Consider the following 23,518-nt stretch of genomic DNA (forward strand, 5'->3'; position numbering starts at 1 on the left):
AATAAAACAAAGGCTCATAATACCATGCTTTAGTTAAATAATCAGCCTCCAAAAAAAATCATATATTCCATAATGAATCTCTTTTTTTTTAAGCTAGGGTCTCACTCTAGCCCAGACTGCCCTAGAATTCATTCTGTAGTTCCAGGATGGCCTTAAACTCACAGTAATTCTCCTACCTGTGCCAAGTGCTGGGAGTAAAGGCATGTGCTTCCATGCCCAGTTTATGATGAATCTAAGTGCTTTATCAATCCTGCCCAGGTACAGTCTACTATTGGGAGAGTCTACAGTCCCTAGAGCCATAGCATGAGGGAAGAGACATTTAAACTCCTCTCTCTATATATGTATGTTTGTTTTTGTTTTTTTGTTGGTTTGTTTGTTTTTTGTTTTGTATTTTGAGGTAGGGTTTCACTCTAGCCCAGGCTGACCTGGAATTCACTCTGTAGTCTCAGGGTGACCTCGAACGCATGGCAATCATCCTACCTCTGCCTCCCAAGTGCTGGGATGAAAGGTGTGCGCCACCATGCCTGGCCCTCTTAATTTTTAATTTGAGATGGTGTTTTACTAAGTAGTGCAAGCTGGTCTTCAGCACACACTGTAGTTCAGGCAGACCTTGAGTTTTGGGGGGAGTGGGAGGAGCAGTGTCAGGGAGTGGATCCAGAGTCTCATACATGCTTGACAGTCACTGACACCGAACTCTCCACTTCCAGGAGGCTTGGAGATTTTAAATCCCTCTGCCTCTGCCTTCCAAGTAGCTGGAGCTGCAGGCCTTGTACCATCAGGCGTGGCTTGTCTTGGCATTTTATAAATTGACTGCTTTTTCTCAAAAGTGCTCACAGTTATATCCTTGTTCCAGATTCATAGTTATTCTTCTGTCTTTAAGTTTATATATGCATACATAAGTGTATATAAATTTGAAATGTTTTTATTTATTTGTAAGCAGAGAAGAGACACAGAATGGCCGCACCAGGGCCTGCAGCCACTGCAAACAAACTCCAGTTGCATGAGCAGCTTTGCATGTGACTTTTCATGGGTACAGTCATGGCAGACTGCTTGGTGGGTCTGGGGAAACTGGACGTCAGTACTGCATGGTGGGTCTGCATATACAAACCCTCTAATCTAAGAATGCATGTTGCGTCTACAGACACAGTACGTCTACTCAGACTGCATGGTGGGTCTGTGGAGACAGGACATCACTTCGGACTGCACTGTGGATCTCTGGAGACAGTACATCACGTCATACTGCAAGGTGGGTCTTTGGAGGAAGGACATCACCTCAGACTGCAGGGTAGGTCTGTGGAGACAGGACATCATGCGAGACTGCATGGTGGATGTGTGGAGATAGGAAGTCATATCATACTGCATGGTGGGTCTGTGGAGACAGGACTCACATCATAGTGCACTATGGGTCTGTGGAGACAGGATGTCACCTCAGACTGCACAGTGGGTCTCTGAAGACAGGATGTCACATCGGACTGCACGGTGGGTGGGTGGGTGGAGACAGAACCTCTTGTCGCACGGCATGGTGCGTCTGGAGACATTACCTCATGTAATACTGCAAGGTGGGTCTATGGAGACAGGACCTCACATCCGATTGCCTGGTTAGTCTCTAGAGACAGGACAATATGTCCCACTGCAGGGTGGATCTGTGGAGACAGGACATCATATTGGAGTGCACTGTGAGTCTGTGGAGACAGGACATCATGTAATACTGCATGGTGGGTCTGGGGAGACAGGATGTCACGTAGGACTGCAGAGTGGATCTGCGCAGAGAGGACGTCATGTCAGCCTGCAGAGTGGGTCTGTGGAGACAGGAAGTCACGTCGACTGCACGGTGGGTGTGTGGAGAGAGGACGTCTTGTCAGACTGCATGGTGTGTCTGTGGAGACATTACCTCATGTAATACTGCAGGGTGGGTTTGTGGTGACAGGACCTCACATCGGACTGCCTGGAGGTTCTCTAGAGACAGGACATCACGTGACACTGCAGCGGGGGCGTGGTCTTTGGAGACAGGATATCATGTCAGACTGCATGGTGGGTCTGTTGAGAGAGGATGTCACCTCAGACTGCACAGTGGGTCTATGTAGACAGGACATCACGTGAGAATACAGGGTGGGTCTGTGGAGACAGGATGTCACCTCATACTACACGATGGGTCTATGGAGACAGGATGTCACATTGGACTGCATGGTGGGTGTGTGGAGACAGGACATCACCTCAGACTGCGCGCATAGTCTGTGGAGGTAAGACCTCACGTCAGGCTGCACGGTGAGTCTGTGGAGACAGGACGTCATGTTAGACTGCATGGTGGGTCTGTGGAGACATTTCCTTATGTAATACTGCAAGGTGGATCTCTAGAGACAGAACATAATGTCACACTGCAAGGTGGGTCTGTGCAGACAGGAAGTTAAGTTGGTCTGCATGGTGGGTCTGTGGAAACAGGAAGTCACATCGACTGCATGGTAGGTGTGTGGAGACAGGACGTCTTGTTGGACTGTAGGGTGCATCTGTGGAGACATTACCTCATGTAATACTGCAGGGTGGGTTTGTGGAGACAGGACCTCACATAGGACTGCCTGGTGGCCCTCTAGAGACAGGACATCGCGGGACACTGCAGGAGGGTCGTCTGTCGTGACAGGACATCAGCTTGGACTGCATGGTGGGTCTGTGGAGACAGGGCATCACGTCAGACAGCAGTGTGGGGCTTTGGAGACAGGATGTCATGTCAGACTGCGTGGTGGGTCTGTGGAGACAGAACGTCACCTCAAACCACACTGTGGGTCTATGGAGACAGAACTTCATGTGAGAATACAGGGTGGGTCCGAGTTGACAGGACGTCCCCTCAGACTGCACGGTGGTTTGTGGAGACAGGCCATGTGTTCTCTCCAGGCTCTGGGAGAAGCGGATGCAGGAGGAGCAGCAAGGAGAGGGGAGCTGGCAGAAGAGGGTCCCATGATGACTGCTCAGGAGGGTCTTATCTTGCCTCTTCGGCCACGCATACACGGTATACACAAGGTTGTGTCTTCTGGCGTGACGGGGTCGTCATCGTCTGCACTGATGTCCACCGCTTGCTGTGGGGACACGCGCTTCTGGAAGAGGTGGCGGGTCCAGGCGGGCCGGCGGTGAAACGTTCTGCTCAGGCAGCTCTGGATCCTGCCCCGCAAGGCCTTCAGGCAGCTGCGCAGGCCCCGGCTCGCGGGCTCAGTGTCCCCTTCCGCGGTGCTGGCCGTCGGCTGCGGGAGCTCCAGCCACCTCCCTGGCTCCTGGCTGCCCTGGGTTGATGCTGCCAGCTTGCGTTCTTTCGCCTTGGGGCTGATGGTGTGCTGCGGGGCCTTGGGACGGCGGTCCTTAGTCACAGGCCCTGCCTTCTGCGGGAGCTGTGGACCGGGGCCGGGACAGAGGGAGGCTGCAGCGGTGTAGGGGCGAGCACGTTCAGGACGCGGCTTGGCAGTGGTCCTCTTCTCTGGCCGGGATGTGTACAGGTCGGGTAGACTGGCACTGCTGAACTCCTCATGCTCTGCCCGCTGCCTGTCCTCAGGCTGTTCCGATGCCGATAAGCCCAGAGACAGTGTGCGGAAGCCAGGCTCGGGATGTTTCCTCTTGGGGGGCATCGGGAAGGCAGCGGGCTCAGAGGTGCTGGGGAAAGGCGTCGATCCTGGCCAGACAGGCTTGTCTTCAGCCTTCTGCCTCATCGTGTCCTGTTTCTGGGATTGTAAAATGAGGTACGTGGCCATGATCTCATCGTACTTGTTTTTCTGGATAGCTTTGAGGATGTTGTCTTCGTTGAATTTCATGAATCCCATGGCTGATATGATGTTCCTGTCCAGCTCTCTAGGGAGTGGTTTGGGATTATCTGAACCCCCTTGGCCCTGCTGGAGCCAAGGGTGGGTCCTAATTTGAGTTGTTGGCCTGCGTTTTGGATCTACTGTCAGTAACTGCCTAATGAGGTCCTTTAATTCAGCCGAGAGGCCTTCGGGTAGCTTGTAATCCCCCGTTATGATTTTCAGGCAGAGTTTCCCGCGCACGTCGGAGTTAAAAGGGATGGTCCCGGTCACCATGTAGTAGAGAAGGACCCCCAGGGACCACATGTCCTTTTTCGGGCCGTCGTAGGCTTCGAAAGAGATAGCTTCTGGAGGCATGTACTTGTACGTGCCACAAAACTTGCGCAGCATCTGTCCTGGCCAAAACCGGCTGGCCAGGCCGAAGTCTATGACTGTGACCTTGCCCCCGTCGTCCACCATGATGTTGTCCGGCTTTATGTCTTGATGCACTATGCCGAGGCTGTGGCAGTAGAAGATGGCATCTATGATTTGTCTGAACATCCGGCGGGCCTCGTCCTCCTGCAGGCAGCCCTTCATGGAGATGTGTTCCAGCAGCTCATTCTGACAGAACTCTAGAACTAAGTAGACGTTGTCTTTCGTGTCAACTATCTGAAATAGCGACACCGTGTTGGGGTGTGCCAGCATCTTCATTATTTCCACCTCCTGTAGAACTGCGCGAATTCTCCGCCGCTTCTCCAGGACCTTGATGGCCACCGTGACTCCTGTGGAGCGGTGGCGAGCCTTTCGGACGCTCGAATAGGCGCCCGTGCCGATGACGCCCAGGTCCTCGTACTGAGACCACAGGGTCTCCTCCGTCAGAGACATCGTAGCAGAGCTACGAATACCAAAGAAAATGTTAAAGTAAAAGGTAAAGGAAATAGGTAGCTAACAAAAGAAAGTAAAATAAACAATCAAAATAAAAATCAAAACTGGAAACCAATCAATGATAAAACAAATCCCACACCAAAGTCTACCCAAAGAAAATGAAACAAAAATAAAATTTAAAGGGGCCAAAAAAAAAAAAGTTTAAAGGCAAAAAGCCAAAAGCAAAAGAACAAAAATAAAGATAAAAGTAAAAGAGGAAATGAAGGATGTAGTTAACAAAAGAAAGCAAAATAAAAAATCAAAATAAAAATCAAAACTGAAAAGCAAGCTGGAATAAAACAAATCCCACACCAAAGTCTACCCAAAGCAAACGAACCAGAAAGTAAATGCCAAAGAGCCAAAAAAATAAATTCAAAGGCAAAAAGCCAAAAGCAAAAGAACAAAAATAAAGATAAAAGTAAAAAAGGAAATGAAAGACGTAGTTAACAAAAGAAAGCAAAATAAAAAATCAAAATAAAAATCAAAACTGAAAAGCAAGCTGGAATAAAACAAATCCCACACCAAAGTCTACCCAAAGAAAATGAAACAAAAATAAAATTTAAAGGGGCCAAAAAAAAAAAGTTTAAAGGCAAAAGCCAAAAGCAAAAGAACAAAAATAAAGACAAAAGTAAAAGAGGAAATGAAGGATGTAGTTAACAAAAGAAAGCAAAATAAAAAATCAAAATAAAAATCAAAACTGAAAAGCAAGCTGGAATAAAACAAATCCCACACCAAAGTCTACCCAAAGAAAATGAAACAAAAATAAAATTTAAAGGGGCCAAAAAAAAAAAGTTTAAAGGCAAAAAGCCAAAAGCAAAAGAACAAAAATAAAGACAAAAGTAAAAGAGGAAATGAAGGATGTAGTTAACAAAAGAAAGCAAAATAAAAAATCAAAATAAAAATCAAAACTGAAAAGCAAGCTGGAATAAAACAAATCCCAACCAAAGAAGATAAAAGTAAAAAAGGAAATGAAAGACGTAGTTAACAAAAGAAAGCAAAATAAAAAATCAAAATAAAAATCAAAACTGAAAAGCAAGCTGGAATAAAACAAATCCCACACCAAAGTCTACCCAAAGCAAACGAACCAGAAAGTAAATGCCAAAGAGCCAAAAAAATAAAGTCAAAGGCCAAAAGCCAAAACAAAAGAACAAAAATAAAGATAAAAGTAAAAAAGGAAATGAAAGATGTAGTTAACAAAAGAAAGCAAAATAAAAAATCAAAATAAAAATCAAAACTGAAAAGCAAGCTGGAATAAAACAAATCCCACACCAAAGTCTACCCAAAGAAAATGAAACAAAAATAAAATTTAAAGGGGCCAAAAAAAAAAAGTTTAAAGGCAAAAAGCCAAAAGCAAAAGAACAAAAATAAAGACAAAAGTAAAAGAGGAAATGAAGGATGTAGTTAACAAAAGAAAGCAAAATAAAAAATCAAAATAAAAATCAAAACTGAAAACCAAGCTGGAATAAAACAAATCCCACACCAAAGTCTACCCAAAGCAAACGAACCAGAAAGTAAATGCCAAAGAGCCAAAAAAATAAATTCAAAGGCAAAAAGCCAAAACAAAAGAACAAAAATAAAGATAAAAGTAAAAAAGGAAATGAAAGACGTAGTTAACAAAAGAAAGCAAAATAAAAAATCAAAATAAAAATCAAAACTGAAAAGCAAGCTGGAATAAAACAAATCCCACACCAAAGTCTACCCAAAGCAAACGAACCAGAAAGTAAATGCCAAAGAGCCAAAAAAATAAAGTCAAAGGCCAAAAGCCAAAAGCAAAAGAACAAAAATAAAGATAAAAGTAAAAAAGGAAATGAAAGATGTACTTAACAAAAGAAAGTAAAATAAAAACTCAAAATAAAAATCAAAACTGAAAACCAAGCTGGAATAAAACAGAAATCCCTCACCAAAGCGTACCCAAAGAAAACGAACCAGAAAGTAAATTCAAAAGAGCCAAAAAAATAAAATTAAAAGGCAAAAAGCCAAAAGCAAAAAAAATAAACTCTACCTTCTCCTCTCCTCTCCTCTCTCTCCTCCTCTCCCCTCCTCTCTCTCCTCCTCTACCCTCCTCTCCTCACCTCTCTTCCTCCCCTCCTCTCCTGTCCTCTCTCCTGTCCTCTCTCCTCGCCTCGCCTCGCCTCCTCTCCTCTCCTCCTCTCCTCTCCTCTCCTCTCCTCTCCTCTCCTCTCCTCTCCTCTCCTCTCCTCTCCTCTCCTCTCCTCTCAATAATCGCAAATATCTCCCCACCAACTCTCCTCAGTCCGGGTCCACTCTCTCTATCCTCTCTCTCTCTCTCTCTCTCTCTCTCTCCTCTCTATTGGCCCGGACAAATCCAGGGCCCTCCAGGCCTCCTTATATCTGCTTTTGGGGGGACTACCTCACAATGGCCCCACCCATCTGAGGTCATAGAGAACATGGACTGGACCAATCACAGGTGGCCATGACCAACATTCACAGAAGGGACCTTGACAGTGTGGGGTTCAGGTGGGCCGCAGAGGTTCACATTGAGGCTTGGGGAAATTAAAGCCCCGAGGATGCTTCATGTCCTTTGGGCTCCTCGCTGACACCTGTGATCCCTTCTGTTTCACAGATCTCTTGGTTTCTCCACTGGCCAGGCTACCTCCCTCTCATTCTCAGTGATGGTCTCAAGCACGTGCTGCCCCTTCCCTGATACTGTCCGGCGTGTTCTGCTCATAAAACCCAACCCAGTGTCTGTTAACATCTAAGAAGTTGATGTGAAGATCCCTTTCTTGGTTTGATTTCTAAGATAGTTTTATTTAATCCCCAAACATTTCCCATTCAACGCACTATATTAATGGTGTCATTTTGTGTGTCTATGAAGGTATTCAGCTAAACATGACTGGCCATATTGGCTGTGGCCATACTGAGTGGCCACATGGCCTGCCACGTGACCCTGGCATTTATCCCTAGTCCTGTAGGACAGAGTCTCCAGGGTTGTCAGTGGAATATGCTGTTGACAGCTGATACATAAACTGCTTTTTAAATTTTTCCGTCCTTGTTTCTACCACTTCCAGTGCCCTGTCCTTGCTCAGGGAAGAGGCTGTAAGTTGCTTTTCTGATAAGGTGCTTTGTGGGAATTGAACTCAGGGTACACACACCTGCACCTGTCTGCACTCACACGGTATTAACATACATGTGTACACCATACATATGCACACACGTATGGAAACTATAAGATGGTGATTACTGTACTATACATGATATCTGGGAAGAAGAAAGAGCAGTAGCCAATGCCTGGTAGCATCTTCCATCTTTGGCATGCTCACCTGTCTTCGGTCACTCTTCTAGACTCAACCCAAAGGTTCACTTTCCACCACCTGAGGCAGCTCAACCTGAAAGTGTCAGGGCAGCAGTGTCGGAGTGGACACCCTGAGCGGGCAGCTCCTGAACAGAGGCAGAGGTCGGTGTGTGCAAACCTCTCAGCTCCATTGGTCTTCGCTGTGACAAGTGACGTGGGTGAGTGTGTGCGAACCTCAGCTCGCTTACTCCTCAGTGCACTGCGTGGGTTTATGAGCTGTGCTGGCTCCTCGGTGCCAACAGGAATGGGGCTTGCTTCCCATCACAGGCATTGACTAGAGAACTTGCACATCGTCTTGCCACGGTGTCTCCCGACGTCACCTCTCAAGTAGAGCGCTCACATCCTGGTCTCGGCGTCATCCGGATCTTGAGGATGGAAATGGCTGTCTGAGGATCCTGGCAGTGTCCCCAATATTGCCTAACAGTGAGCGCTTCAGAAACGTGGACAGGCCTCTCACATGCCGCAGACTCATCTCCTGCACTCGGCACTCACAAGGGTCCCCGGCGTAGACCTGAGCGTTATCAGTCCTTTTTGGCAGGTGAGAGCTAACTGAGGTGCCGGGATCCCTGCAAAGTTACCACGTCCTCTGTGTCACATCCAGAGCCTGAGATCAGATTTCTTCAGCTCACAGTTTGAGGACACATCCTCTGTGCCACAGTGTCTCCTGGTCTTTTGTTTCCCTTGTCTAGAGAGAGGAGACATGGGGCAGGGGAGGAGAAAAGATACTTGTCTTTGCTGTCCTGAGGGGGAGCGTTCCCACTTCTGTGAAGCTTCAGCAGGGAGGTGCTGGGCAGTTGTCAGGGCCAGGAGCACCAGGGAGGCGGGGAGGGAGGTGAGTCAGCTGTCCTGTTGAGGCAAACTGTTTAGTATCAATAGAGCACCTCCTGCCTGACAAGCCCCGTCAGAAACAAGGCCCTCAAGACCTCAGAAGAAGCATACAGATTTGCCACTTGCTCCACCAGTAGAGGTGACGTGTTGTGTTGTTGTTCAGTTTTGCTGTGCTGGAGAGCAGTGAGGTCAAATGCACGCTGAGAAAGTGCTGTGCCCCTCCACCGCCTCCTTAGCCCTGCAGCAGGGAAGACAAGATGCAGAAATGCTGCTAGACCCACCGTGGAAGGGGCCGGGCCGGGGCGCAGGGGCAGAGTGCTGGCCCAGCATGCACAAAGCCCGGAGTTCAATCTCCAGTGCTGCAGAGACTCGCGTGTTGTTGTCCATCTGTAAAACCCACACTCAGGATCTGGAGGTGGAGGCAGGAGGATCAGGAGTTCAGGGTCATCCTCGGCTACATAGTGAGTTTGGGGCCAGCTTGGTATATATGAAACCCCACCTCAAAAAATAAAACAGGGTGGAGAGATGGCTTAGTGGCTAAGCGCTTGCGTGTGATGCCTAAGGACCCAGGTTCAAAGCTCGATTTCCCAGGATCCACATTGGCCAGATGCATAAGGGGGCGCACATCTGGAGTTTGTCTGCCTGTTTTTCCCTGTCTCTTGCTCTCAAATAAAATAACAAAATAAACAAATATAAATAAATAAGATAGAAGGTGGGCAGATGGCTCAGCAGGTAAGAGCACTCACTAGAGCCTTAGACATCCTGAGTTCATTTGCAATGGCTAGAGGCCCTGGCACACCCATTCCCTCCCTCTCTCCCTCTCGTTCTGTAATGATAAATGTGGTTTGTTTTGTTTCACTCTGGTCTAGCTGACTTGGAATTCACTGTGTACAGTCTCAGGGTGGCCTCGAGCTCACTGTGATCCTCCTACCTCTGCCTTCTGAGTGTGGGATGAAAGGCGTGTGCCATCATGGCCAGCTTGAGATTTTTTTTTAAGTATTTTTTCTGTCTTAAAACTTTATTTTTATTTATTTATTTGAGAGAGAGAGAGAGAGAATGGGCATGCCAGGGTCTCCAGCCACTGTAAACAATGTCCAAATGCTTGTGCCGCCTTGTGCATCTGGCTTACGTGGGTCCTGGGGAAGTGGATAATGCAGAATTGATCCTGAATTCTTAGGCTTCACAGTTCAATGCCTTAACCGCTAAGCCATGTGTCCAGCCTCGTAGTCTCTTTTTGAGTCAAGGGCTCTTAACTCATGCTGGCCTGAAACTCCCTGCGTTGCTGAGGATGGCCTTGAGTTTCTCTTTGTCCTGCCTCAGCTTCTCAAATGTTTGGATTATAGGCCACCATGTGCAGGGCCACAACCAACTGCTGGACAAACAAGGTAACGGTTTCGGGGAGGAGTTGGGGTGACCTTTAACAGGACTGGTGGGACCCAGGTGGAGAGATAGTTTGTAACTGTAGCTAAGAAACTAGTTGTTTTGGTTCCAGGATGTTGGCAAGCTTGTCGGGTATGCTGAGAGGGGATCTGACTTCTTACTGGTTGGCTCAGGTACAGGGAAATAGCTTGGTTATTCCTTGAACTTGAGGTGAAAAAGAGTACATGAACAAAATGGAGGATGTTTAACAAAATGGAGTTTCTATGCTCGGCTTAGGGCTTTCAGTTCCAGGTCAGCCTGTGCTGGAGTAAGACCTTACCTTGAGAAGAAATGAAAAGGATGAGGCTTGGGCTGGAGAAATGGCTTACTGGTTAAGGCACATGCCTGCAAAGCCAAAGGACCTAAGTTCAGTTCCCCAGGACCCATGTAAGCCAGATGCACAAGGGGGTACATGCATCTGTAGTTCATTTGTAGTGGCTGGAGGCCCTAGCGGGCTCATTCTTTCACTTTCTTTCTCTCTATCACTCACTTTCTCTCTCTCTCTCTCTCTCTCTCTCTCTCTCTCTTTCTCTCTTTCTCTCTCTCTCTCTCAAATAAATAAAGAAAAAAAAATTAACAAAAAGAAAGAAAAACTGGGTGTTGTGGCATATTCCTTAATCCCAGCACTCGGGAGGTAGAGGTAGGAGGATCACTGTGAGATTGAGGCCCCCCTGAGATTACATAGTGAATTTCAGGTCAGCCTACCTCTAAAAAGAAAGAGGGCAGGAGGGATGGCTTAGCGGTTAAGACATTTGCCTGAAAAGCCAAAGGATCCAGGTTTGATTCCCCAGAACCCATGTTAGCCAGATGCACAAGGGGGCGCATGGATCTGGAGTTCATTTGCAGTGGCTGGAGGCCCTGGCACATCCATTATCTCTCTCTTTCCCTTTCTCTGTCAAATAAATAAATAACTATATTAAAAAAAAGAAGAAGATGCTGGTGAGGCCTGATTCATTTATTCATGTTAATGCATGGATCATATAACATATCACCTGTTTGAAGACAATGGATTATGCAAGAATCCTTTGCTGTTCCCTGTCTATGCTGGACTCTTTCCCCAGAATCCTGGTAGAATTTAAGATATACCATTCAAAGAAAAACCTGATGACTAGCTTAATGGGTAAACTGAAGAAAAAAGTCATGTTTTGCCCTGTCTTAGCTGGTTATGTGGGTATATGAGGATGTTATTGTTAAACATTGTTATGCTTATATAAAAATATTTAAATTTTGGTCATGTTTTCCCCACTCACAGGCCTCATTAAATCCAAAGATACAAGCATGTTGCTTAAGTGATGGCTTTTTAATTCTAGCCGAACAATCAGTGATACTCCTTGACAGTATTTGCAAATCACTTCAATTATATCTTATATTTGGTAAGTCTTAAACTTCTGCCTGTGTGTCTTCCTATTTCTCTCTCTGTTTCTCTCTCCCCCCCCATAAGTAAATTAATACATATATTTTTAAAGGGCTGGACAGGACCCATGTAAGCCAAGGAGTTTGTTTGCAGTAGCTGGATGCTCTGGCATGCCCATTCTCTCTCTCCCCCTTTCTCTCTCTCAAATAAATAAATAAAAATAAAAAATTTTACAAAGGGCTGGAGATGGGCTGTAGAGATTGCTTAGTGGTTAAGTATGTGGTTAAGTAGCCTGCAAAGCCAGGTTTGATTCCCCAGAACCCACATAAGCCAGATGCACAAGGTTGTGCATGCATCTGGAGTTCATTTGCAGTGCCTGGCGGCCCTGGCATGCCACATTCTCTCTTCTCTCTTCTCTCTCTCCTGCTTTCTCTATCAAATAAACACATAAGAGTAAAATGTTATTTTAGGGCTGGAGATAGGGCTTAGTGGTTAAGTGCTTGCCTGTGAAGCCTAAGGACCCCGGTTTGAGGCTCATTTCCCCAGGACCCATGTTAGCCAGATGCACAAGGGGGCGCACACGTCTGGAGTTCATTTGCATTCTCTCTCTCTCTCTCTCTCTCTGTCCTTTGCTTTCAAATAAATAAATAAAAATAAATAAAATAAAGTAAAGTAAAAAAGAAGAGTAAAATATATTTTAAAAAGTAGACTCAAGGATGATATTAAAGATTTAAAAGGGGGGAGGGGACTAGAGAGATGAAATAGTGCTTATAGTTAATAAATAAGTATTCTTTAAAAATTAAACTAAATACATCAGAAGTCAAATTTACCATGCCATTGATTTCTTATGGGCTACATTTTCATTATTCCATTCTTTAGAAATATTTTTATTTATCTATTAGAAAGAAAACAAGAAAGAGACAGATACCTAGAGAGAATGGGCACATTGTAGCCTCCAGCCATTGCAAACAAACTCCAGACACATGTGCCACCTTGTACATCTGGCCTATGTGGGTCCTGGGGAATTGGACCTAGGTCCTTTGACTTTCCAGGCAAGCTTCTTAACTGCTACAGCATCTCTCCAGCCCTGCATTGTTTCTAAGAAACAAACTTTACGTTACTTTCAAGAGAATCTTGAGTGTCCTTTCATTGGGCCCTAGAACAAAGGATTCTGGGATAATCTGTAGATTTCATATGTCTGAGGGGAAACACACGCATAAAGCAATGATTTAATTTTCTTCCAGATTATTGTGATTTTTTAAAAATTATGTCTAATTTTGAATGTGTGTGGTGTGCGCATATATGTTTTCTTATGTGTGTGAGCACATGTGTTTCTGTGTATATATAAGCTAGAGGTTTCTTTCTTATTTGGTGTCTTCAGTTCCTCTTCACCTTATTTATTGAGATGGCGTCTCTCCTTGAACTCACTGTGGCAGCCTAGCTAGCCAGCTTCCTTTGGGGATCTGCCAGCTATGCCAGCTGTGCCTTGGGACTACACACATTCACCTCCGTGCCTGACGTTGTGTGCGTGCTTGGGCATCCAAGCTGAGGCATTCAAGCTTGCATGGTACATGCTTTAACAACTGAGGCATCAGCCTTGCCGCATTTAAAAAATCATTTTTGCATTGCTTTGTAGCTTTTGTGTTTGAGTTCATGCTCAAGTTCCTAAATCTTGTTTATATTTTCAATGTCATCAGCAGATATTTGAATAGTTTTAAAACACAGAGCACCATAGAAGTCTTTTAGTAAGCCAAGCATGGTGGCATGCGCCTTTAATCCCAGCACTTGGGAGGCAGAGGTAGGAGGATCACCAAGAGTTCCAGGCCACCCTGAGAATACATAGTGATTATTTCCAGGTCAGCCTAGGCTAGAGCGAGACCCTACCTTGAAAATAAAAAAGTAAATAAAATTAAAGGGAATCAAAATTTTAGTATATGTGTGAATTAATTCTTTGAGTTAAAGAGCTTTAAGTACATGTGAACGTAAATTTAAGAATAAATTAATTGGTTGGCATTATGGCTCAGTAGATAAAGGTACTTGCTTCCAAAGCCTACCAGAACAGGTTTGATTCCTGAGCCACCTAGGAAAAGCCAGACGCACCAAGTGACCCAAGCATCTGGTATTTGTTTGCAGTGGCTGGATGTCCTGGTGTGCATCCACATGCACACACAAACATGCAAATAAATAAGTAAACTTTCTTTGGTTTTTTGAGGTAGGGCTTCCCTCTAGCCCAAGCTGACCTGGAATTCACTGTGTACTCTCAGGGTGGCCTCAAACTCACAACGATCCTCCTATCTCTGCCTCCTGAGTACTGGGATTAAAGGCAAGCACTACAACATCTGGCTGAAAATAAGCATTTTTTTCTTTTTCTTTTTATGAGAGAGTGAGAAAGAGAGAGAGCATGAGAGAGACAGAGAGAATTGGCATGCCAGTATCTGCAGCCACTGCAGTTGAACTCTGGACAGACACATGCACCATCTTGTGCACATGTGCGACCTTTCGTGCTTTGCAGGCAAGTGGCTTAATTGTTCAGCCATCTGAAAATGAACTTTTGTTTTGTTTTGTTTTGTTTTGTTTTTCGAGGTAGGGTCTCACTCTAGCCCAGGATGACCTGGAATTCGCTATGTAGTCTCAGGGTGGCCTCGAACTCATGGCGATCCTCCTACCTCCGCCTCCTGAGTGCTGGGATTAAAGGCATGTGCCACCACACCCGGCCCTGGCAAGCATTTTTGAAGGAAGCTTGTAACATTGATTTTAAATTTTCATATACTGAAGTGGATATAGTTTGCCTGTGTCAAGAAGGAAATTTTCTTTTCACTGGGGAGAGAAGTGGCAACTTACATCTTATTCATGTAACATCAAAGCAAACCTTATTCACTAATGTAAGATCTTAATTTCCATTTAAATAATCTCTTATTTAACTAATACTTTAGCAAGTTTTTACTTAACTTGTGTTTAACGTAAAAGAAGGGCTTGGCATGGTGTTGCCTGCCTTTGATCCCAGTACTTGGGAGGTTGAGATATAGGACCATAAATAACTTCTATGAGTTCAAGCCTGGGGCTACAGAGTGAGTTCAAGATCAGCCTGGGCTAGAGTGGGAGCCTGCCTTAAAAAAATGAAATAATTGGTGGGGGTGGGGAGGGAGGGAATTACCATGGGATATATTTTATAATCATGGAAAATGTTAATAAAAATTTTTTAAAAAAATGAAATAATTGATAGGCATGATGACAACGTGCCTTTAATCCCAGCACTCAGGAGGCAGACATAGGAGGATCTCCGTGAGTTCAAGGCCACCTTGAGCCTGGAGTTCCAGCTCGGCCTGAGCTAGAGGGAGACCCTGCCTTGACAAACCATAAACTAAACAATGATTTTTCCATTCTCAAACTAAAGTGTTTAGAATACAGACAGAATTATTTCTGATGGTGATTGATAAATAGGGCTTCCTCATTGTTATTTTGCTATTTAATCTTATCGTTTGAAATTCACTTGCTATTAGGCTTTTGTTGAGAAGGCTAATGATGAGTATCAGTGTACTTAATGGAATCTCATTATTGACAAAGATGGTTCAAATGAAGGTAAGTTTTCATGAATTTTGTTTGCATGACTTCTGATGAATACTCAATCATAAATTCATACTTAAGTTTAGTAAGTAGTATAAATTCATTGCTACTTATGTTGTTTTCTGTTTATATAATTATCAGAAATGAATTATTAAAATATTTTATTTATTTGCAAAAGAATGGGCATGCCAGGCCCTCCAGGCACTGCAAATGAACTCCTGATGCATATGCCACCTTGTGCATCTGGCTTTATGAGGGTACTAGGGTATCTAACCCTGGGGCATTAGGCTTTGTAGGCAAGTACCTTAACTCCTGTGCCATCTCTAGCCCCAGAGACGATTTTTTTTTTTTTTTTTTGAGGTAGGGTCTCACTCTAGTCAAAGTTGACCTGGAATTCACTATGTAGTCTCAGGGTGACCTTGAACTCATGGTGAACCTCCTACCTCTGCCTCCCGAGTGCTGCCACTAAAGGCAATAGCCACCACACCGAGCTGTTTTCTTTATTTTCAGTGAGTTTCTAATTTGTTTCTATTTACTTGTGTATGTGGGTGTGGGTGCCAGGGTCTCTTTCTGTCTGCTACAAACGAGTGTCCATTTCACTTTTTTTATTTTTTGCATTTTATTTTTTCAAAGGAGAGAGAGAAAGAAGCAGATACAGAATGGCCATACCAGGGCCTCTTGCCACTGCAAAAGAACTCTAGATGCATGCACCACTTTGTGCATCTGGTTTATATGGGTACTGGAGAATCAAACCTAGGTCCTTTGGCTTTGCAAGCAAATGCCCCAATTCACTATTTTTAATTTTTTTTTAATTTACTTTAGCACCAGTGCCTTTAGCTGCTGCAAATTGATGCATGTGCCACCTTGTGCATCTGGCTTATGTGGGCACTGGGGAATTGAACCTGGGTCCTTTGGCTTTGTGTAGGCAAACACCTTAACTGCTGAGCCTGAGTATGCAGACTTTGAAAATAAGCACCTTTAACCACTGAGTCATCTCTCCAACCCTGAGAGTTTCTAATTTTTGAAAAACTTACATGTTTATCCCTTATTAGGATTTACTAAGGAGATGTAGCTCCAAGTTCACGTCACTTGTTGAAACTGCATGGGAAGCAAAGGCCGTCACAGTGACAGGATGCCTCTCTGACATGGATGTGAGTAAACAGTGACCTCTGGGGATCTCTTTAGCAGAGCTTCTTAACGATCACAAAAGTAACAGGTATTTGTTAGGAAGAGCTTATGTAGAATGAAAAGGGAGTAAAGAAGTTAAAAATCATGTGTAATTCCATTTTCCCTGTGGAAAATGAAATGAAAAATTTCTCATTCTCACCACCAAGGGAAGTACCATATTTCCTAAGGGTTTCTGTTGTTCAAATGTAGAGACTTTTTTTTTCTGGAGCATGGCTTAGCGGTTAAGGTGTTTGTCTGCAAAGCCTAAGGACCCAGGTTCAATTCTCCAGGTCCCACATAAGCCAGATGCACGTGGTGGCTCATGTGTCTGTGGTTCATTTGCAGTGACTAGAGGCCCTGGCACACCCATTTTCTTTCTCTCCCCCCTCTCTATCTCTAACAAATAAGTAAATATAAATAAATCTTTAATTTAAAAAAACAGCAGAATGGAATGTCAAAGGGGAAAGTGTGGGGGGAGGGAGAGTATTACCATGGGATTTTTTTTTTATAATCATGGGAAATGTTAATAAAAATTAAATTAAAAAAAAAACAGCAGCCTACAAAACCTAATGACCCATATTCCATTTCCCAGTGTATGTGTGTGTGTGTGTCTCTCTCTTGCAAATAAAAAGAAAAAAGCCGGGCATGAGGGTGCATGCCTACAATCCTAGCACTCGGGAGGCAGAGGTAGGAGGATCACCATAAGTTTGAGGCCACCCTGAGACTACATAGTCAATTCCAGGTCAGCCTGAGCTAGAGTGAGACCCTACCTGAAAAAACAAAACCAAGGCTGGGCATGGTGGCGCACGCATTCAATCCCAGCACTTGGGAGGCAGAGGTAGGAGGATCTCCGTGAGATCGAGGCCACCCTGAGACTACATAGTTAATTCCAGGTCAACCTGGACCAGAGTGAGACCCTACCTCAAAAAACAAAAACAAGGGCTGGAGAGATGGCTTAGCGGTTAAGCGCTTGCCTGTGAAGCCTAAGGACCCCGGTTCAAGGCTCGGTTCCCCAGGTCCCACGTTAGCCAGATGCACAAGGGGGCGCACGCGTCTGGAGTTCGTTTGCAGTGGCTGGTAGCCCTGGCACGCCCATTCTCTCTCCCTCTCTCTCTCTCTCTATCTCTCTGCCTCGTTCTCTGTCTGTTGCTCTCAAATAAATAAATAAAAATAAACCAAAAAAAAATTAAAAAAAAAATGGGGAAATAGAACCAGTCAACAAATGTCCTTAAATGAACGAATTTACAGATGTTCATTCATTCATTCAATGATCACTTATTGCTAGTCAAATGTGAATGGATGGGTGGGTGGATGGATGGGTGCAGCAAACAGTACAATAGAATATAGACAAATGGTCATTGTGTATAGCCAGCACTTAGAGGCAGAGGTAGGAGAATCACTGTGAGTTCGAGGCCAACCTGGGACTACAGACTGAGATCCAGATGAAATCCTACCTCAAAAATAAAAAGCTAAAAACATAATAAAATAAGGGCTGGAGAGATGACTCAATGGCTAATGGTGCTTGCCTGAAAAGCCTAATGACTTGGGTTTGATTCCCCAGTACCCAAGTAAGTCAGATGTATAAAGTGGTATGTATGTCGAGTTAATTTGCAATGCCTAAAGGCTGTGGCATGCCACTCTGTCTCTTCTCTATATCTCTGCTTGTAAATAAATATTATTATTTTAAATATTTTTTTTAATTTTTAAATTTTTATTAACATTTTCCATGATTATAAAAAAAAAGTCCCATGGTAATTCCCTCCCTCTAAATATTTATTTTTTTATTTACACATTTGAAAGAGAATGGGTAAAGCCAGGGCCTCTAGCCAGTGCAAACGAACACCAAACACATGCTACCATGTGCATCTAGCTTACCTGGGTTCTGGGGAACTGAGTCTGGGTCCTTAGGCTTCACAGGCAAGTGCCTTAACTGCTAAGCCATCTCTCCAGTCCTTATTTATTTATCTTTCAATATCTTTCTTTTTATTTTATAGCAAATTGTCACATATATATGTATGTATGTATGCACACACACATATAGTTTGTTTGTTTGGTTTTCAAAGTAGGCTTTCACTCTAGCTCAGGCTGACCTGGAATTCACTATGTAGGCTCAGGGTGGCCTTGAACTCATGGTGATCCTCCTACCTCTGACTCCCAAATGCTGGGATTAAAGGCTTGCACCAACATGCTTGGCTTATATATTTTTACTATCATTTTTAATGTTTATTATTATTAACAAGATGTTTCGTCTCAATATATCATATGTGGGTACCCTCTTTTCCCTCGTCTCTGTCCCCATTCCAATGGGATGCTCCTCAGTGGGGTTGCAGGGTTTTTTTTTTTATTAAATATCTTATTTATTTACAAAGAGAGAAGAGAGGGAGGCAATGGGCATGCCAGGACCTCTTGCCATTGCAAACGAACTCCAGATGCATGTGCTACTCTGTGCATCTGGCTTTACATAGGTACTAGAGAATCAATCTTGGGTCGTTAGGCTTTGCAGGCAAGTGCCTTAGCCACTGAGCCATCTCTCCAGCCTGGGAGAGAACTTTAGTCTTCTTGTGGGGAAGTAGGGAGGGGAAGGGTTTGTTCTCCACATTGTGGGGTGTCAGGACCATGCTGTAGGATGCATCCACTTCACATGGGGGTGGCAGTCATGCAGGAGCCATACCATCCCTAGCCTTTCTAAAGTGGACTTGAGTTGCTTTGCTTCTTTGTAGAATGGCCTAAGCAGGCCAGACACAGATCAAGCCCCGTCTTGTGTCATAAGCACAGTGCAATGCCCTCTCTGGGTACAGGTCTAAAGGCAAGACACTGTCACCTTGGTGTGCCACCAACACAGGTGTAATTCTCCTTCAGTTTTCCTCTTTCCTGTGTCAGCGCAAACAAAGGCGATCTCAAAGCAGAGTGGGGAAGCGGCATAGCCCCAGTGGTCCTAAGTGTGATCGCGCCCCCGCCCCCAACCCCGCCCAGTCTCCCATGGTTGCTGACACCAGCAGACTAGAAGTCGGGGATCAAGGCAGACTCAGCTCTCCCGCCTCCCCACACTGAGATTCCCTCGGTGCTCAAAGCCCGCTGTAGCTCCTGATCTTCTTTGCTGCACTGCTTGAGTGGCCTACAGATGATCAGAGACTGACCTTTTTCTCTCCTAGTCAAAGGCCTTTCTGTTTAAGACTGCACGTACCAGGTTAGAGTGCCGTTATGCTTGCTCTCTGTTCTATCACCATTTCTTGCTCCAGATAAGGAAATTATAATTACTACACTGGCATGGGCTATTTAAAGAGTGTTACTAGCCGAGTGAGTTCAAGGTCAAGCTCCCCTTTATCTCAGACGCAAGCAGATTTACAAGTTTTTTAAAGTTCTTAGCTTCTGGGAAACCAAGTGTTGAGATTAAGGATTTTAAATTTTCTATTAGAAGGTTTTCATATCTGAAAATACTGTCTTTGTTTTAAATGGTCAAGTTCTGTTCTATTCATGTTAACTCTACCAAATGGTCATTAACTTAGTGGTGGTGTTACGTCAGCTGTCAAGCCTCCACATCTGAGAACTTCAGGGAGGAGAGAGAGAGAATATGAATGAACACGTCAGGGCCTCTTTCCACGGCAAACAACTCCAGGATGTATGCACCACTTTGTGCATCTGGATTTATGTGCCTACTAAGGAATCAAACCTGGGAAGTCAGGCTTTGCAAACAAGCCCCTTTAACTGCTAAGAAATCTCTCCAGCCCAAGAGCAGAGTTTTCACTGCTTTCCATTCCCAGTTTATCTCACCTTATAGAGCACTGTACTGATGATTGAAAGTGATTTTCATGGCTCATCCAGAAGAGTGCTCAGCACTGAAACATCTCTATCACACCTTCCAAGCCTCAGGATCCATTGTGGAAGAGGTGGCAGAAAGAATATAAGAGCCAAAGGAAGGGTAGGACTCCTTACAATGCAATCGTCCAGACAGAAATTGGCCTCAATATCCATGACCTCTCAGTACCTGACACTGCCTTCACAAGACCCTCATAATAGGAGGAAAAGATGATGATATCAAAATAAAAGAGAGACTAGTGGAGAGAGGGAGATGTGATGGAGAGTGGATTTGTGAAGTGTGTGTGGGGGGTTATGATTGTTTATTATCTGTAAGTATGGAAGCTGTTAACTAAAAAATATGAAATTGTGTGTGGTATTAGCATGTATACTTGTTTACACAATGTAATCTTTTTTTTTAAAGACAACATCTTATTCTAGCTCAGGCTGATCTAGAACTCACTCTGTAGCCTAGGCTAGCCAACTTATAGGCACCCCTCTACCTCAGTCTCCCCAGTGCTGGGGTTATAGGTGTGAGCCACCAGGCCCAGCTATGCAATGTTAATCACGCACAGAGCGATCACCCTTGAGTGGCGTTGCTGAAGTGTATTCCCCTTCAGTGCATGCGCACTGTGCTCCTGTGTGCAACCCCACATTAGCTCAGGCCACTCTTCTGTTCAGGGGTATTTTTGTGCTGTCAGATTTTGGGTGTCATATCTAATGGTATAGTGACTGTATGTAACTGTCCTTAGGACACATGTAATAACTTCTCAGGGTCATATTTAAGTGTAGAATTAATGGTCCAGAGAGTATGTGACTGTTGTAATTCATAATGTAGAATTAAAGCAGTTTTATGGCAATGTTATCAATTCCCAAAGCAATGTGGAAAAGATTCTGTTGCTCTGTATTGTGTGTGTGTGTGTGTGTGTGTGTGTGTGTGTGTGTGTGTGTGTGTGTGTATTGTTCTTGTTCTTGTTCTTGTTTATGTAGATAGGGTTTCACTCTAGCTCATGCTGATCTGGAATTCACTCTGTAGTCTCAGGGTGGCCTTGAATTCATGGTGATCCTCCTCCCTCTGCCTCCTGAGTGCAAGGATTAAAGGCATACACCACCACGCCTGGCTCTATGTTCTGTATTCTTGTTGGCACTGGATGTAATCAGATTTTAACAATTTGCTAAGTCCTGAACATTGATTTTTCTGATTTTTTTTTTTTTTTTTGAGACAAGGTGTCTCTCTCTCATTTATTTTGTTTTTCGAGGTAGGGTCTCACTCTAGCTCAGGCTGACCTGGAATTCACTGTGTAGTCTCAGGGTGGCCTCGAACTCACAGCAATCCTCCTACCTCTGCCTCCCAAGTGCTAGGAAGGCATGCACCACCACACCCAGCAAAGACAGGGTCCCTCTTTAGTCCAGGCTGATCTGGAACTTACTTTACCTCAGTCTCTGGAATGCTAGAATTAAAAACATAAATCGGGCTGGAGAGATGGCTTAGCGGTTAAGCGCTTGCCTGTGAAGCCTAAGGACCCCGGTTCGAGGCTCGGTTCCCCAGGTCCCACGTTAGCCAGATGCACAAGGGGGTGCACGTGTCTGGAGTTCGTTTGCAGAGGCTGGAAGTCCTGGAGCGCCCATTCTCTCTCTCTCCCTCTATCTGTCTTTCTCTCTGTATCTGTCACTCTCAAATAAATAAATAATTTTAAAAAAAACACATAAATCATTATGCCAAGTTCTACCTTTTTAAAGCATTTGTGATTGTGGTATTGGTTTGAATTCTCTTTTTCTTTTTTCAAGGTAGGGTCTCACTCTGGCCCAGGCTGACCTGGAATTAACTATGTAGTCTCAGGGTGGCCTCAAACTCATGGCGAATTCTCTTAATGATGTTGAACAACCTTTTTTCCTCTGGGTTTTGTTGTTGTTGTTTGTTTTGCTTCTTTTTTCATGGTAGGGTCTTGCTGTAGCCCAGGCTGACCTAGAAGTCAAATTCACTATGTAGTCTCAGGGTGGCCTGAAACTCATGGTAATCCTCCTACCTCTGCCTCCTGGGTGCTGGGATTAAAGGCATGCACCACCATGCCCAGCCTTTTCTCTGTTTTTGAGAACATATTTGGATGATCTTTTAAGGAAGTTCAGCTTCTCTTAGACCCTTGACTGAGTAACAGTCCTCCTAGATGGGGACACGGATCGGCTGTATCTGCAATCTGTTTCGACTGGACGTAACTTGCAGCTTAGGAGGAATACATGTGGGGCAGCGAAGGGGAAGGGAGACTCACCTGGCCAGGTCACAGGAATAAGCCCTGGTCATTGGTGTCATGAAAGATGTCACAGGAGATGTCCTTCCTGTCTTTTTTGTCATAATAGCTCTTCACTGTGTTTCCTATGCTAGACCAGAACTCTGTGTCTGCTTTCCTTACTCTGGTGCTGTAATTATACTGTCTAACATCTATTAATGGTTGAACTTTTATTTTTTGGGATATGATGTTCTTATTAACCCAAGATAGCCTGGCATGTGATATGTCTTTTAGCCTGACATGAACTCATGATTCTCCCACCTGTGCATGCTGGGATTATAGGTATAGGCACGCAGGGAATCATTTTCTTCTTTTTTTCCTCTCTCTCTTGTGGCAGAGTGTCTCACTACATTACCGAGCTGGTTTGAAGGCCCACTCTGGGCCTCCAGCTTGTAGTACACTTGCCTCATCTTCTTGAGTAGCTGGAATCACTTTGTAAATATTCACACACATATAAGTGCATGTGTGTGTGTATGTGTATATGAACATTCTTGTTGTTTTAATCTTTTCCTGAAAAAATACAGATTCATCATTGTCGATTTTATCAGTCCCCCACGTCTCTGGGACAGTTGGCAGTGTCCGTAGTCATCTTTGTTGTTCCAGGTGCTGCATGGTAAGTCGGAGTGAGGATACTGCTGAATGCCCCCCATGTGCAGCCAGGTCCCCAAGAACAGAACATCAGAGAACTCAAAATACCACGACTGCCCAGGGGCAAGAAGCCCCAAGAGAAAGTTTATACAAAAAGAACAACTTTTGGAATTTGATAGGAATTTCATGATTCTACAGATTAATTTAGTTAAAACTAGGTGAATGTAAGCCAGGCGTGGTGGCGCACACCTTTAATCCCAGCACTCGGGAGGCAGAGGTAGGAGGATCACTGTGAGTTCCAGGCCACCCTGAGACTATGTAGTGAATTCCAGATTAACTTGGACTAGAGCAGAACCCTTCCTTGCAAAACAAAACAAAAACAAAACACTGGGTGAATGTGTGAATCATTTGTGCCTTTCACTAACACATATAAATTGTGCTTATTAACAAAATTCCACATGTAATTTCTGTACATGTATGTGGTGTACACGGATCCGATATAATTGCTGTTATTTTTTTCAGC

At 44.5% G+C, this 23,518-nt stretch overlaps 1 protein-coding gene across 9 annotated transcripts; it reads right to left on the reverse strand.

Moving 5' to 3' along the window:
- Positions 1 to 1,018: 1,018 nt before the first annotated feature.
- On the reverse strand, positions 1,019 to 9,149 carry LOC123454153 (sperm motility kinase 2B-like). Of its 9 annotated transcripts, none has more exons than XM_045132732.1 (7): positions 9,105 to 9,149; positions 7,964 to 8,841; positions 2,761 to 4,653; positions 2,520 to 2,662; positions 1,892 to 2,271; positions 1,542 to 1,643; positions 1,019 to 1,291 (listed from the first exon to the last, which is right to left on the reverse strand). In XM_045132732.1, the coding sequence occupies exon 3, from the start codon at positions 4,641 to 4,643 to the stop codon at positions 2,961 to 2,963; it is 1,683 nt and encodes a 560-aa protein (XP_044988667.1). In that variant the 5' UTR covers positions 4,644 to 4,653; positions 7,964 to 8,841; positions 9,105 to 9,149; the 3' UTR covers positions 1,019 to 1,291; positions 1,542 to 1,643; positions 1,892 to 2,271; positions 2,520 to 2,662; positions 2,761 to 2,960. The 9 variants fall into 9 exon arrangements, with proteins under 9 accessions (XP_044988667.1, XP_044988669.1, XP_044988665.1 ...); XM_045132734.1 differs by having other exon boundaries at positions 1,892 to 2,037; positions 2,214 to 2,271; positions 7,964 to 9,149; XM_045132730.1 differs by having other exon boundaries at positions 1,892 to 2,037; positions 2,136 to 2,271; positions 7,964 to 9,149.
- Between the last annotated feature and the right edge of the window lie 14,369 nt (positions 9,150 to 23,518).

The sequence above is a fragment of the Jaculus jaculus genome, chromosome 13 (genome assembly GCF_020740685.1).
Source record: "Jaculus jaculus isolate mJacJac1 chromosome 13, mJacJac1.mat.Y.cur, whole genome shotgun sequence".
In the NCBI taxonomy this organism is placed as follows: Eukaryota; Metazoa; Chordata; class Mammalia; order Rodentia; family Dipodidae; genus Jaculus; species Jaculus jaculus.